The sequence below is a fragment of the Vombatus ursinus genome, unplaced genomic scaffold (assembly GCF_900497805.2).
Source record: "Vombatus ursinus unplaced genomic scaffold, bare-nosed wombat genome assembly UNPS02009062.1, whole genome shotgun sequence".
Lineage (NCBI taxonomy): Eukaryota > Metazoa > Chordata > Mammalia > Diprotodontia > Vombatidae > Vombatus > Vombatus ursinus.
In genome coordinates this window covers 5,140,062-5,155,157 of record NW_020948840.1, presented here as the reverse complement: position 1 = coordinate 5,155,157, position 15,096 = coordinate 5,140,062, and the positions used below count along the sequence as shown (strand labels likewise).

Genomic DNA, 15,096 nt, shown 5'->3' with positions numbered 1-15,096 from the left:
TTAGCAGACTCATCAGATAAACACATTTTTTTTTACCAGTTATTGTTAGGTACATTCCATACCATTCTCAGATTTTAAGATCTGGTCCAGAAATCAGAATCTTATTCTCAGACAGCATTTTTAACTTGTTCTCTCCCCAAATCTATCTTTCATTTCTGAATACCTTCAGAAGCAACTGGCTCTTGGCATCCTTCTCTTTCCCACAAACCTCTTCCAATTCACAGTCAAAGGTTGTGCCTAAGAAGTTGGGGGAATGCTAAGTAAACCTTCCCAGTAAGCAGATTACTGCCTACTATAGGAAAGACCAAAAAAAAAAAGATCATATTTTGATAACACTTCCTTGATTGTAACCTTTAACCCAAACTTTCCCTCCAACTCCCTAGGACTCTGTCCTTACACAGTCTAGGTCTCACTTGGGTTCTAAACTGGCAAGATTCTCATTATGTCCCCAGCCAGAGTTTGCTCAAAGAAAATCTCTAACTATGATTCATTTCTAAGTTTACACAGATGTGAATAAAAGGGATCCCCATGTCTTATACAAACACTCAGAGTAAACAATGAATATTGGCTATAGAGGAGACTTTATTTTACCTCATAGTAAACACAGATGAAGTAAAGATCTCATAGGAGCCCATCAACAGATATATAAAGAACAAACAAACAACAAACAAAACCTTTAAAATACATAGAGGAGCCCATTAGAACATTAAAAACAACATCAACAACAACAAAAAAAAACTGAAGCATTCAAATGTCTATAAGAGGCAGCCACATGGTGTAGTTGATAGAATGCTACTCCTAGAGTAGAGTTCAAATTTGGTCTCAGACACTTACTAGTTGTGTGACCCTGGGCAAGTCACTTAACCTCTGTCTGCCTTTCTTCAACTGTAAAATGGGGATAATAGCAGCTCCTACCTTCCAAGGTTGTTATAAGGATCAAATGAGATATTTATAAAGTGTTTATTACAGAGTCTGACTCAAAGTAGGTGATTAATAGGAACTTATTCCCATCCTTTTGTCATGCACAGCCCCATTCCCCCCCATAAGGTCTTTTGCAAGAGGAAGTCAACCTTGAGTTGCAATCAGGGAAATTCTTTAACCTTCCAGTGATTTACAATTTCCTACAGAAACCTACAACCCCCTCCCCAGGCCCCACCAACATAGTACCCACTGTAATTTGGATTCCCCCAAAACTCTCTGTCATGATTGCTGAACAAGCAACACAGTGATTTTATTGAATCCCTCTTTTGATCCCCTAGAGATCTATGCAGATATTCAACCATATGGCAAATCTCTGAGTGCTTTGATATCCCTGAAAAGGAAACATTTTTTGGTACAGCCAGTTACACTCTTCATTGTTGAACCTGCACTAGATAACTCATTAGAAAGTAAGGAATGGCTAAATCCTGATCTTTAGTGACCCCATGCTGAGGCTTTGCTTTCCTCCTGCAGAGGCCACATAAGCGATTCACTTATTTCTCTCATAGGGGGCTGTTTACAAAATCCCCTTTTCTCTCTCGAAGGTCTAATCCCTAAACTCTTGGATTTAGGATTCCTCCCATGGCAATCTCAAAGGCTTGTGATGGCCTAATCTCTCTTTTCTAGCTACAAGGCCAGATTCCAGAGCCATAGTGTTCAGGAAGTCAAAATCCTCCCACCTCCGTGTTGCAGGGTGGGGATTGGAAAAATTATCTATGAATTTCGCTGTCAGCCTGAGTGTGTAAGGATATATAATTGATATTCATTTTTGCTCCAAGTCCATCAATAACCATAAGGGGTAGGGTGGAGAGGGGAGGGAACCTTTGTACACCTACAGATACTACCCCTGCTCTCCTTCTTTTTCTTCCCCACAACATAGGTTGCTCTGCTGTATTCTGGTATGTCCTGTCAACATGGAAAAGGAGGAGAAAAAAGTAAAATAGCTGAGAACAATTCTGTTCTATAAGATGGAACAAAGAGGTAGTTCTCTGAAGTAAATGAGGTCCATTATCTTGTGTCACAGCCAATCATCTTAGGGACAACCCCAGTCACTAAAAACCAATCAGGAATTGTCAGCCTCCTTTCAATGAGGCACTAGTTGCCAAGCCATACTTTACAAGGAAAGCATATACCAAATGCCCCCAAAGACTCACCACCCTGTAATCTACTAGATCAGGGAGATTAGTTAGTTGATCAAGGACCTCTTTGATCAATTCCCCTTACACTGAAATAGTCTCTTCTCATTATGAACCAGGAGAAGTAGCCACGGCATAATGAATAGAAAGATAGCACTGGAATCAAGGCTTCAAGCTTTGTCTCTGACACATACTGGATGTGTGACCCCAAGCAAGCCACTCATCTTCTCAGTGCCTAAAGCAACAACTCACTAAAACTGCAAGTTACAGAGTAGTCACTGATCAACATTGGTGAAGGGAATTTCCTCACTGGAGTTCCTTATACCATAGAAATGAGGACTGATACAAAATAAGAAAAGGCCTACCTACCACCACCCAGAAAGTACCAGATACTAGTTCCTGGGGTACTGCACAAGTGTTGTTCACTGTTCCAAGTCCATATCTCCAGAGGCTACTGCCATTCCTTCCTCCTGATCATGCTGTTTGGGGAAGGCCTTAAATGCAATACCAAAGAGTTGGGGCTTTTTTTCCCCAGTAGGTGACAGAACTGCTGAAGCATAGCAGAAGGCAGTGGTGAGTTAAGTTTGGTTTTACTGAAATCATAGGTGATGACAGCAAGGGATAATTAGAAGCTTAAGAGGAATGAGGGAAGGAACCCATGGCCTTCTTGTAAGAGTAACTAGGCATTGATGAGAATACTCAGGTGAGAAGAGCTACATGGAGGGGACCTGACCCAAGTGCTTCTGAGTCCCTTTTTCATTGACACTTTCTACAATTCCTTATCTGTACCCCACCATATACCAAAACAAAAACAAAAACAAAAACTAAGGGTTGAGTGGCAGTCATTTGGCAAATCCCCCTAAGCAGTATTGACATTCTTTAGGCACTCTTTCCAAGCCTGTCTTGTTATTCCTTCTTTCTTCAATCACCTTTTTATCCCAGCCATTGCTTCCTTTCTCCTTCATGTGTTTTCCGTCTGACTGCCTTTTGACTTCTCCATAGTGCTAATAGGGTTCTAAAACACTTAACAAATGTTCTAAGAAGGGGGAAAGATGAGGACTTAAGATAAAGGAATGCACCATTGAATCCTCTCCACCTCCTCCACTTCAAATGACCTTAAGAAGACACAACAAATCTTCCTCCAGACCTCAGAGAAAAGAAAAGAGTAAGCACCCAACTCAGCACTGTCCACCAGCAAAAGGATCATCTTGTTCCTAGAAGGGGCATGCTGAGAAGGGCTTTTCATTCCCATTGAAGAAACAGAAACCACTTCTCTGTGCCCAGAGATCATGAGGGTGCTGCTTGTACCTTCTCATCCTGGTTCCCCCTTCACATGTATCCAAATGGAGAAATGTAGCTGTATTAGTACAAGTGTGAGCCACTGTTGCCTGGAGTGTGTTGATTTCAGTGTAGGAGACTTTCTCTTCCAATAATGATAGAGTTAGTAGCTTCTGCTCTGTTTTTAGGAACTCTATCTTCTACTTTGCAGTGAACATAGAGTATGTTACAGTGAGCCCCACCAGCTCCCCAGCTCAAAAGTCATTTATAATTTGTCTATTTGATCCTCTTTCCCTCTAGTTTCTCAAAAGATGAGGTGGCACCACTTTTGATAATGTCACCCCTCTATTTATACCCCCTGATCTTGTCTCCTATCTCCTTTAGGACTTTTCTCATCTCATTCTCTTGTCTTCAGACCTTTTCTCTCTATTGGGTTCTTCTCCTGGCCTTGATCAGGTCCCTGTTATACTAAATCAAACAAACAAAATATTCCCACTATCCCTTTTACTTACCACATCAATCTAGTAGTCTATCTTTTCTCTCCTTGATTACTAAACCTCTAGAAAAAATGATCTAATTTTTTTCTTTATTTCCTGTCCACACATACACACACTCTTTTGTAATCCAGCTTCTGGTCCTATCTCTCTACTGAAATTGCTCTCTTCAAGGTCACTAATGACCTCTTAATGCCAACTCAATGGCCTTTCTTCAGTTCTCATCCTTGACCAATGTGCAGCATTGACTTATTTGTTCAGCTCCTCCCTCTTAATACTCTCAACTTTATTGGATTCCACGACTCTGCAATGTTGTGGTCCTCTTGCTTCTTTTTCACAGAATCCCAGAATTTCAGAGTTGGAAGAGACATAATTTTATTTCTCTTTTTCTTTTTTTCCTTCTACACCAGGCTTTCTATCTTTCTGTACTCTCTCCCTCTCCCTCTCTCTCTCCCTCTCCTTCTTTCTTTGTCTTTGTTTCTATGTCTCTCTCCCCTCCTCTCCCTCTATCCTTTCTACTCCCTCTCTCTTTGCCTTTTTCTCTCTTGCATGTCCCCCTGTCCCCACGCCCTCTTTGCAATTTTATCTGTCTCCATGACTTTAATTATCATCTCTATAAAAATGACTACAGATCTATTTATCCAGTGTTGACCTCTTCCCAGAGCTCCAGTCCCGTTTTTCCAATGACATCTTAAATATTTTTCCCTAGATTCTTTTCAGCAAACTCTAACCACTTAAAACAGCTCCTCATCTTCCCTATTAAACCTTTCTTAAACAGATTAGTCTGCTGTACAAAATTACAATTTTATTTTTAAAATATTCATTAAATAGGTACTATGTGAAAATCATTGTCTTTGACTCTGGGGCTACCAAGACAAAAAAAAAAAAAAACTAAACAGTTGTCATCCTCAAGGAGCTCACATTCTATGAGAAGAATCCAAAATGTACCGTATTCAGATAAGTAAGTATAACAAGGTGGGGAACATTCATATCGGGAAACATCAGAAACCCTTCATGTAGGAGGTACCACTTAAGCTATTTTTTTCTTTTGTTTTCTTGAGGAAAGTTTTAGATTCCAGAAAGCAGAGGCAAGGAGGGAGTGATGAATGGGAGTTCACCTCTGCCAAGACACATAAACAGAGTATGGATTGTCATATAGGGGAAGTGGCTAGCAGTCTAGTTTAACTAGGCAGAAGGGGCACAGTATAAAAGACTGGAAAGTCAGGTGGGAGCCAGTTTGAAAAGGGCCTCAAATGTTGGCCTGATAATTTTATATTTTATTCTAAAAACAGAGGGGAGCCACCAAAGATTTATAACTAGGGAAGTGACATGGCCAGATCTGTGCCTTAGGCATATCAATTTGACAATTGTTTGGAGACAGGCAGATCTCATGAAATCTCAGGTCTCTTGACTCCCAGATCAGATCTCACTCCTCTCCTCTCCCCACTGGAATAGTATGATCTCAGTGAGTTTATTTGATTAGATTAGTCCTCTTTGGCACTAAACAGAACAAGGAGCAGTAGGAAATTAAAAAAGAAAAATTTCCTATTCAAAATTGGAATGGATTACCTCAAGAGGTATTGGAGATCATTTTAGAGATCTCTGAGCAGAGGCAGCTGGGTAGGTGCTTGTCATATCTATCTATCTATCATAGCAAAGATTACTTTTGAGTAGGGGTTGGACTAGGTGTCTATTAATGACACCTATGAAATTCTATGAGTCTATGATTCTCCCTTGGGTTCAGGAGGGTAAAGTAGATTGCAATAAAGGCAAAAAGGTAACAACTCCACATTCTTTCTCATATCTGTAAAATAACTGGAATACAGAGACTGTAATCCTGGGCAGACAAAATGAACCAGTACTGCATTGGTCTATAGTCCCTTCTCCCCTTTTCCCCTCTGAGAAGTCAATGAGAGAGGGGGCTTGTTGGGAAACATGAAGTGGTCACCCCAGTGGTGGATTCAGGGGTGTAACTGAACTGACTTTCTAGAAACTTTCTGACTATTCTACCTTTTGAGAGAGAAAAAAATCCCAGTTGTGAGGGCCCATGGGGTCACAGATTCACATATTACTGATTCCTGGGTTCAAAGGGGAGAATTGATCTCAAGCAACATTTGTCAGTGGTAATGATGAAGCTGAAAGGTGATGTAGAATTCAGGACTTAGTTTCAGGAAGAGCTGGGCTTAAATCCTGACTTAGACAAATTACTAGCTTTGTAACTCTGGGTAAATCACTTAACCTCTCCGAGGCTTCATTTTTTTTCATCTTTAAGTGATGATGACAATAGTATCTACCTTCCTGGGTTATTATGAGGATCAAATGAAAAGTCTATATAAGGTGCATTGGAAACTTTTAAAGTACTCAAAAATGTGATTGACGGTGTTGATCATGGAATCATAAATTTAGAGTAGGAGGAGACTTTGAAGATGAATGATTACACAAGACTATTGCATCTGAGGTCAAAAGGCATGGGTTCATATCCTGCTGCTGTCAGTTAATACCAGTGTAACCTTACCTAAGTTGGACTTGTTATTGTTTAAAGGACCTTCCAATTCCAAATCTATAATCCTATGATGTTATGATTGTTTTCTATGGTTCTTCTCTGGCCAATGAAAAGTTTCTATGGATTGCCATTTAGAATTGCTTTGGGGCCATCTTTTTCTGAGTCTAACCCCATCTTTCAGGAGTGTCTTATCCAAACACTGGCTATCTTCCTTGGGATGGTAGACTAGGAGTCTTACTGGGTTGCCTCTCATATAACTCATCTATAATACAAGTTTTTGTTGTTTGTTCTGTTTTGTTTTGTTTTGTTTTTAGTGGCTAGCAATGCAGCTTACTGGAGAGAACACTAGATTTAGAGTTGGGGGACATGCATTTGAATCCTGGCTCTGGTTTTAATGGTCTAGGTGTCTTGGGTAAATCATTTGGTGCCTCCTTTCCCTCCTCTATAAACTTATTGGGTTTGGCCAACTGATCTTGAAGGTGTCTTTCAGGTCTAAATCCTATGATTCTATGACTGTTTTCAAGCAAAAGAGACCATTTATCAACTAGGATATAATCTATACCAAACAAAATTATTTGCTTCTAGAAACTGGGTGTCTTCTTTGCCAAATGTACTCTAAATCTGCAAATTGGAGTGGTTTCAGAAATGTTAATTCCCAAAGAGGAAAGAGAGGGAACTTCTGAGATTCTCTGGACCCACAAAAGAAAGTTTCCCATAATTGAGGGATGCAGATTTGGCCTTAGATTCATGCTTATAGAATAGGAAGCAGGTTCAACCATCAACTGAGCAGTTAATAAAATCTATTGCCCTATGATGGATTTTTTTTTCCTGCAGCCTAGAATTGATCTGTCCTCTTTGTGATTTGTGAGACAGGAGGAAAACACAAAATATAATCACTACTTCAGCAGCACCCAAGGAAAAAAAAAAAACAAACAAACCAAATAAACCACCTCCACTGTGCAGTTTTCCCTGGCTTAGAAATAACCAAAACTGCAGGGGTCATTTTTCTGATTTATTGAAAATAAAGTAGACCTTATTAACATTTTAATAAAGAGGCTCTTTTGCACTGGGATCTAAGTTGCTGCTATTCCCCTGTGCAATTCCATTCTCTGAAAAGGAGAGAAGACTATTGAGTTCCATAAGCATGATTTGTTATGTCTGAAACTAAACACTCTAAAGGCAAATGCTTTATTTTGCAAGGATTGTGTTTGTGAGAGGTGCCCACCCGATATCTGCGATGCAAAATGAGGAAGCCTTATGAAGAAATCATCCTTGTAAAGCCATTGGTTCTGGTCATCAGCCTCTATCCAATGCTTTCGTGATGATGCTGCTGATCTATTTGGGAAGTTGGCTGGCTCTCAAAGCAGAGTCTCTTCTCAAAGGCTGTTTCACAGCGAAAATATGCTCAGTGCAGCCGGGCGCATGAATGAAAGAGCCGCCGTTTGCTTCTAGTCTGGCAAAATGCAGCAGAGAACTCAGCTCACTTTGTCCTTTTTGCTGTCCCAGGTAAGGCAGACCATGGTTAGCTCTGGAGTCCTGATATCCATTCTCTCTCTTCCCCATCTGTATTTTTTTTTTATCTAGAAGTGCTTGCAGTGCAGGTAGTCTTGCTCAGCGTCTGTGGGGTTCTGAAATACAGTGAGAGCCTGGAATGGGGGAGTGGTGGCTTTCCAGGGTATACACCACTGGATTGTTATAAATTGTTATTTGGAGTGTGAGTGTGTGTGTGTGTATGTGTTGGGGTGACCAGAGAAGGGGACGATGGGCAAGGGAAGTCTGGAGTACCTTGAGAGCTGCCTTGCTATTCTTTGATGTGCCCAAGTGGTGCAACTTTGATTTGATTTGGTGGATCTTAGGCTGGGTTAAAAAAGGACTTGGTTTTTCTCCACGTCTAGCTTCTTAAAGAAGCAGGGGCTAATTGGAGCCCTCTCTCACATGCCTTTGTCAGTGGGTTCAGGAGCTTTCTTATTCTTTCCCCAGGTAGGAAGTGGGGAGGAGTCTTTCCAGAATTACTGACTTGCTTGGGGGGTGTCTGTACCCATGTTAGCTTATTCTAGATTCCCTTTTGCTGGAAAACTGGAAAATGCACCCAGACCCAGGATCCTGCTGCTGCTGTTTCTGCTGTTGCTGTCAGTCAGGAGGGAAGAGGGCTGGGAGCTTCTCTGGGCTCCCCTTGCCCCCTCCCTGGTGGTGGTCTTCTTGTGGCTGATGGTCTCCAGCCCGGGAGGTTCCTTTGGAGGGAGCCCTTAGGTCGGCTACACCCCGCCTATGCTGCCGGAAAGCTAACCCTCTTGTGCCTTCCATATCCTTCCCATTTGAAAACTCTGGATGGAAGAACCCAAGCCCGGCAATTTGGGCACTGAGTGTTGGAAAAGTTAATACCTCCCCTCCCTCCCCACCCCAAGGCCTCAGCTGTTCTGTTAACCCTTAGAGCACTGGGACTATTGAGAGAAGCTAGGTGGGAGGCTTTACCAGGATTTACTGGTGCCAGTATAATCTCAGAAATCACTTTCTGTAGCTTTTCAAAATATGGAGTAGGGACCTTGTGAAGTTATGCTATGATAGCAGTACTTCTGAATCCAAGGGCGTGATGGTTGGTTGGCAAGCTGAATTGGAGCAGACAGAGGGAGCCAGGATTAGAATGGACAGGAGAAACCCTCTACTTAGGGCTGGAGGGCACATGGTTAGCCACGTCTGCCTAGGGTCACAGCCAATGGGAGATACAAGTTGAGTGGCAGTGGACAGGTGATTACTGAGGCCTAGGATGTTGGCCAGGATAGTAAGGAATCTCCTGTTTGTCTGCATTCATACATGCCAGTAGGAGGACCTGGCAGGGGCAGGGTGCTGAGCGAGTTAGGAGGTGGGAGGGGATAAGTGAGAATGTATCCTGAGGAGCTGAAAAATCAGAGGCTGGGGGAGCCAAGCTTCTGGCCCTGACTCTAATTGACCAACTGGGATTGCTAGTGTGTTCAGGAAAGCTGGGGAAGACAATAAAGCTGTCAAAGGTAACTGAACCTGGAGGGCTGGAATAGAATCAGCACCTCTTGAGCAAGGCTGTCTTGCTCTGTTGATGCAGGCAAGTGGGGAAAGAGCCAGGAGTCCAGGTGCTGAATTCGCCTTATGAATGGTTTGGTGCCTTAGCCTTTTGGTGGCTGTGTTCCCATTACCTGGAATGGGACTGGGAGCCCATTGGCTCAGAGCCTTATTCAATACTTACCTATGGCCAGTTGGGCTTAAGTTCTACCGAGGCAGCTGATCACCTATGAAGCTAGGGCTACTGGAAGCTGACTGGCTCCAGACATCTGTTGTTCCTAGAAGCCTGGTGGAGCTGAACCTGGAGCCTCAGGCTTCCATAACCTGGTACTTGCCCCAGGTATGGCTGGGCCTAGTTGAGGCCCCAAGACTTGGTCTCAAATGATGCTCCCTCCCTTCATTCAGTGTTGGTCATTCCCACTAGTGAGTAGTTTAAAATATCACTGCTGAATTCCTTGATTCAGGTCCTGTCAAAAGTTTTACCTCTCTAGAAATGGTAAAAGCCAGATGACAGAGGAGCACATCAGCAGGGTCCCTGGGAACAGCCTGACAGGCCAATAGCTTCACAGATGACAGCTCGAAGAGTAGCTGGGAGTGAGGATGTTTAAAAGGGATACCTTCAATATTCCAGAGCCCTGGGCTTGATGGGGGTGTCCATTTCCCTTTTTTATTGTGATGCATTTGTGATGCCATGGTACTCTGATGTAGCTCCCTTGCAATAAAACTTATTTATTTATTTATTCATTTGGGAACTCAAATGCCAAAGGGTTAAAATAGAGAGCCTGAATGTGTCAGAGGGAAGGGAGTGGTAACTTTTGCATCCAAAATGTGCCATCTGACTCAACAAGCGAAAACTTTCCTCAAGCAGAGAAAGAAAAAAAAATAGTGTGCTTGCACACACACACACACACACACACACACACACAGGCAAAGGAAAAACAATGTAATAAAGAAAATGAGTCACTTGGCCTTGGTGGGGCTCAAGCGAGCGTGTGTGTTTTTTCCATAGCAGTTGCAATGGTCCTTTCATAATCCCCCGGTGCCCGCCTTTGGAAGCAATCAATCTCCGTGAGCTCATTGGCCATGGTGGTGTGCACAAGATTGTATTATGCTTGTTGGGAGGTGGAAGATGAATGTAATTCAGGGCAACAATGACTGGAAGTCAGCACAAGGAGGAAACAGTCACCTCTGGGCTACACTGGAGTGTTTGGGGAGGGGGAAAGCATTCAGGTGGAAGCACGGATTTTGTTAGATAAGGAGGAACAAACATGAAAATTATCAAGATGGGCATGTAGTACAAAGTCTCTAGTAAATAGTGGGTTATTTTCTTTTTTATTGTTGCCATGTGTAAAATCACTAAAACTAACAAAAAGTTTGGACCATTAGTGAGTAATCTCTCAGGAATTAGGCTTTCAGGGAGTGGCTACAGGTTCTGGGGAATAGTCACTTGGGAACTGTTTGAAACATTCCAGTAGGTTCTGAGGTTTGCATTTAAAGCAGGGATTCTCTTCCAGCCTGAATTTTGATTTTCTAGCAAAAAAAGATTATAGTGACTGTTTGAATATGACAGCCCACAGAAACCCTTGTCAGGGAGCAGGACACTAACCAGGGAGGGCCAGTTTAGAATGGCAGACCCACCTAAAAGCTGAAATTCCTGGATCTCTGCCTTTGTATGAAACACATACATGTAACAAGGGTCTGGAAGACTTTAGCGCACTGCCTGCCCAGGGGATCTAATGTGTGCTCTCTGTCATTTGTGATCTCATACATTAAATTATCTTGTGCAAAAGACATTGCTTACTCTCTCTCTCTCTCTCTGTCTCTCTGTCTCTCTGTCTCTGTCTCTGTCTCTTTTTTCTCCCTCTATCTCTTTCCTTTTATCTATCTCTCTGTCACGCACATGCACACACGCGCACGCGCACACACACACACACATACACGAGCACACTTGTATGCACCCACACATACACATACATTCACTTACTCCTCAGCCATCAAGAGTTCTGAAAAGGAAGGTCTAAGTGGCTTATGTATGTCACAGAGTATCATGCAGAGAAACTTCATAGGACCGATGTGCTCAGCAAGTAATTTCCCTGAAAAAGCCAGAGGGAAACTCTGAAAATCATGGCAATTATTCTGAAGTTTATCACCTGCGGGAGTGCTTGGCTCTGTTCAAGAGAATACCGATGATTTTTAAGGAAAATCAAATTCCTTTGTGAGTTCAATTAATAGCCTAGTTAGTGAAAGATAAGGGAGAATGCATATCATGGAGAATCAATTCCTGTTTGATTTACTCCAGTGACACCTGGATTACCAAGTTATTCTGTTTTGGAAAAAAAAAAGGCAGCAAACCATGAAAACCTCATTATATTACCTGTTGAAAAGTTTCTCCAGAAGAGGGCTCCATTCACAGCATAAACACCAATGTTCCATCAGAAACTGGGTTTTGAAAGGACTTAGGTTTAAGCAACTCCACAATAATCAGAGTGATTGTTCATAGCAGCTCCAGAAAAAAAGTTGAAGAAAGAGACTGAGCTCAATAAATTCCTGAGGCCAGGGAGATCTCTGATCTTCCTCACACAATACACTTCATTCCTTACTTCGGTCTTGACCTAAAAGAGACACAGCTGAAAACGTAAGAGAGCAGAAAAATAAATCGCACCAGATGTCCCCAAAGCCAGGAACACCTTTTGCCCCCGTGATAGGAAAGAATCCTGCTCATTATGCAGCCACATACTATATTGAGTCATTAGCTATGTCCATACAACTATAATAGTATCCAGTAAGGAAGTGGAAAAAAAAGGTCGATAATTCAGTTATTTTTGTCTGCATGGTGCCCAAAGCAAGACAAAAAATAATAGCCCATTTTGCCAGAGTGGAGATTTTTGTCTTTCTTTCATAGAGTTGAAAGAGAAAGGGTTAGAAATGACATTGTATTTGGAGTCAGATGACTTAGGTTTTGCATTTGCACAGGTGTGAACTGGGACAAATCTTTTCCCTTCTCTGGGCCTCATTTTCCTCATCTGTAAAAATGAGGGTGTTCGCCTGTAAGGTCAGTTCAACCATTGAATTATGATCCTACAATTGATTTTCCACAGAAGTGAATGAATTTAATTAGTCTTTTTTGCACTGTTTAAATTTTCCTATGGGGGGCAATGTCTAGGTATGCCAGTTAGAGATGGATAAGAAGTCTCTGTCAATGCAACTAATCATAGCCTATCTACACCACATTCATCTAGAACTGGCTCAACAAGTTATAGATAGTGTGACTGACCCAAGCTTTAGGCCACCTGGGATTTCATCACATCACAACTTCATTCAAAGTATTTCTAAGACCCCCTTCCTTTCTTTACATCATCTTCACACTATGCTTCTGGGCTCTAGCCTCCACCTCCAACCCAACATTCTAGATTTGCCTTGGGTCCTGAGGCATCTTATTGCCATACTTTCAATGATTTCTCCTCCAACCTAGAACATCCAGCTATTTTTACCCTGCCTTCTTCAAGTCATGCTTCCAGGTATGTATTTGGGATAAAAATAATTAAATCAACATTACCTTTCCTGGAAAGAACGTGTCAATTCATTGCTCCAGGACTCCATTCATCACTCTTGTGACATTCTTGACCAAAATACCCCTCACTGGGCCCCACTCTCTCATATATTTTGTCTTCTATCCAAAAGCAAGTTCCTTGGGGTCAGGACTTTTTCTATTCATATCCCCAATGCTTAGCACTTAGCACAGTGCCTAGCACTCAGCAATGACTTCATAAATGGCTTTTCATTCACCCATTCATCTATTCTTTTATTAAATTAATTTATTTATTTTTAGTTTTCAACATTCAATTCCATATGTTTTTGAGTTTTCTCCTTCCCCAAATCCGATATAGGCTCTACATACACATATTTATTAAATATATTTTCACATTAGTCAAGTTGTAAAGAAGAATTAGAATGAATGGGAGGAACCACAAGAAAGAAGAAACAAGACAAAATAAAAAGAAGAGAGAAAGCAAATAGTATGTTTCCATCTGCATTCAGACTCCATAGTTCTTTCTCTAGATGTGGATTTTCCATCATGAGTCTTTTGGAGTTGTCTTATGCCCTTGTATTGTTGAGAAGAACTAAGTCTATCAGAGTCAGTCATCACACAATGTGGCTGTTACTGTGTACAACATTCTCCTGGTTCTGCTCACTTCACTCAGCATTAGTTCATATAAGTCCTTCCAGGTTTTTCTGAAGTCTACCTGCTCATCATTTCTTATAGCATAATAGTATTCCATTACATTCATATACCACAAATTGATTCTTCAATTGATAGGCATTCCACTTTCCAATTCTTGGCCACCACAAAAAGAACTGCTATAATCTTTTTTGTACATGTGGGTCTTTTCCCCATTTTTAATGATCACTTTGGGATGCAGCCCTAGAAGTGGTATTGCTAGGTCAAAGGGTATCATTCATATGTTCTTATGGAAGGGTATTAGTAATCCCCCTACCCAGGACAGAAAGGGAGCATTTTTAGATTGAAGTGAAAAATAACCCAGGGCCTAGATATCCAAGAAGAAGAATCACTGACTAATTCTTGATTGAGAAATTTATTCTTAAAGTGAACCAAGTCACCAGGCCATTGTATGGTTATTTTGCAGTCTTCCTAGTTGACTCAGATTGACAACAGGATGATGTAAACAATTATTTGGAGATCAATTATTTGATGACTAAACTCTATGAGGTCTGTTTCTTGTGTGTTTATCAGACTGAATTGCCCTAGAACCGGCATAACCCCATGCCTAGATAGAAGTCAGACTTGGTGATTGCCCAAAGTGGAGGTAAGTTAACCCTGCCCTTTATATATCATTGTGCTATGAGATTGCAAGGGAACACTTTTAAAAATGGGGTGCCAATGCTGAAAAATGCCACATGCTGTGCATAAACACATGAGTGCCATTTACTATCAACAAGGCCTCCTATTACTGTTTCTCTTTTCAATTTCATTTCATATGACAACTATTTATCAACCATTGACTGTATAGAGCACTGAGTCAGACATTGAGAATGTGAGGCAATATGATGCTTTGGACTGAGTACTGAATATGAAATCACAGGACTTTGGTTCAAATATGGCTCTTTCTCTTTCTACTTGTGTGACTTTGGTCAGTGAATGAGCACTGGACTTAGAGTCAGGAAGATGTGTGTTCAAGTCCTGCCTCAGATATTGACTAGCTGTGTGAATCTGGGCAAGTCACTTAACTTCCCTCTGCCTCTGTTTTCTCCTTTGTAAACAAGAACACCCCCATCCCAAGGCTGTTGTGAGGATCAAATGAGTTAGTATTTATAAAGCATTTTGCAAACCTTAAAGTACTGTATAGTACTAGCTATTAACTAATCACTTAAGCTCTCTGAGTCTCATGTTCCTCATGTGTGAGGCTGAACTAGAGGGGAGCAAATACCAGAAAGAATGTAGAGCTGAAATCTCAACAAAGGTAAGAAACCAATTGAATATCTGAAGTGAGGGAGAAAGATAAATAAAGGATAACACAAATAACTGTACTATGGAATAGATTATGTTTCTTCAACCTCCACATGACAGTAGAATTTAAGCTCTTGGAAGTCAGCAGCCTTTCTTCTTTTTCCTTCCTTCCTTCCTTCCTTCCTTCCTTCCTTCCTTCCTTCCTTC

The 15,096-nt window shown here is 41.5% G+C and overlaps 1 protein-coding gene across 2 annotated transcripts in view; it reads left to right on the top strand.

The window, feature by feature from the left end:
- The first annotated feature begins 7,767 nt into the window (after positions 1–7,767).
- Positions 7,768–15,096, top strand: part of CDH13 (cadherin 13) — a 1,255,388-nt gene continuing 1,248,059 nt past the window's right edge. For both annotated transcript variants that reach the window (XM_027850548.1, XM_027850547.1), the window contains exon 1: positions 7,768–7,895. In XM_027850548.1, coding sequence (XP_027706349.1) covers positions 7,851–7,895 — 45 coding nt within the window. In that variant the 5' untranslated portion in view covers positions 7,768–7,850. The remainder of the gene's footprint in view (positions 7,896–15,096) is intronic.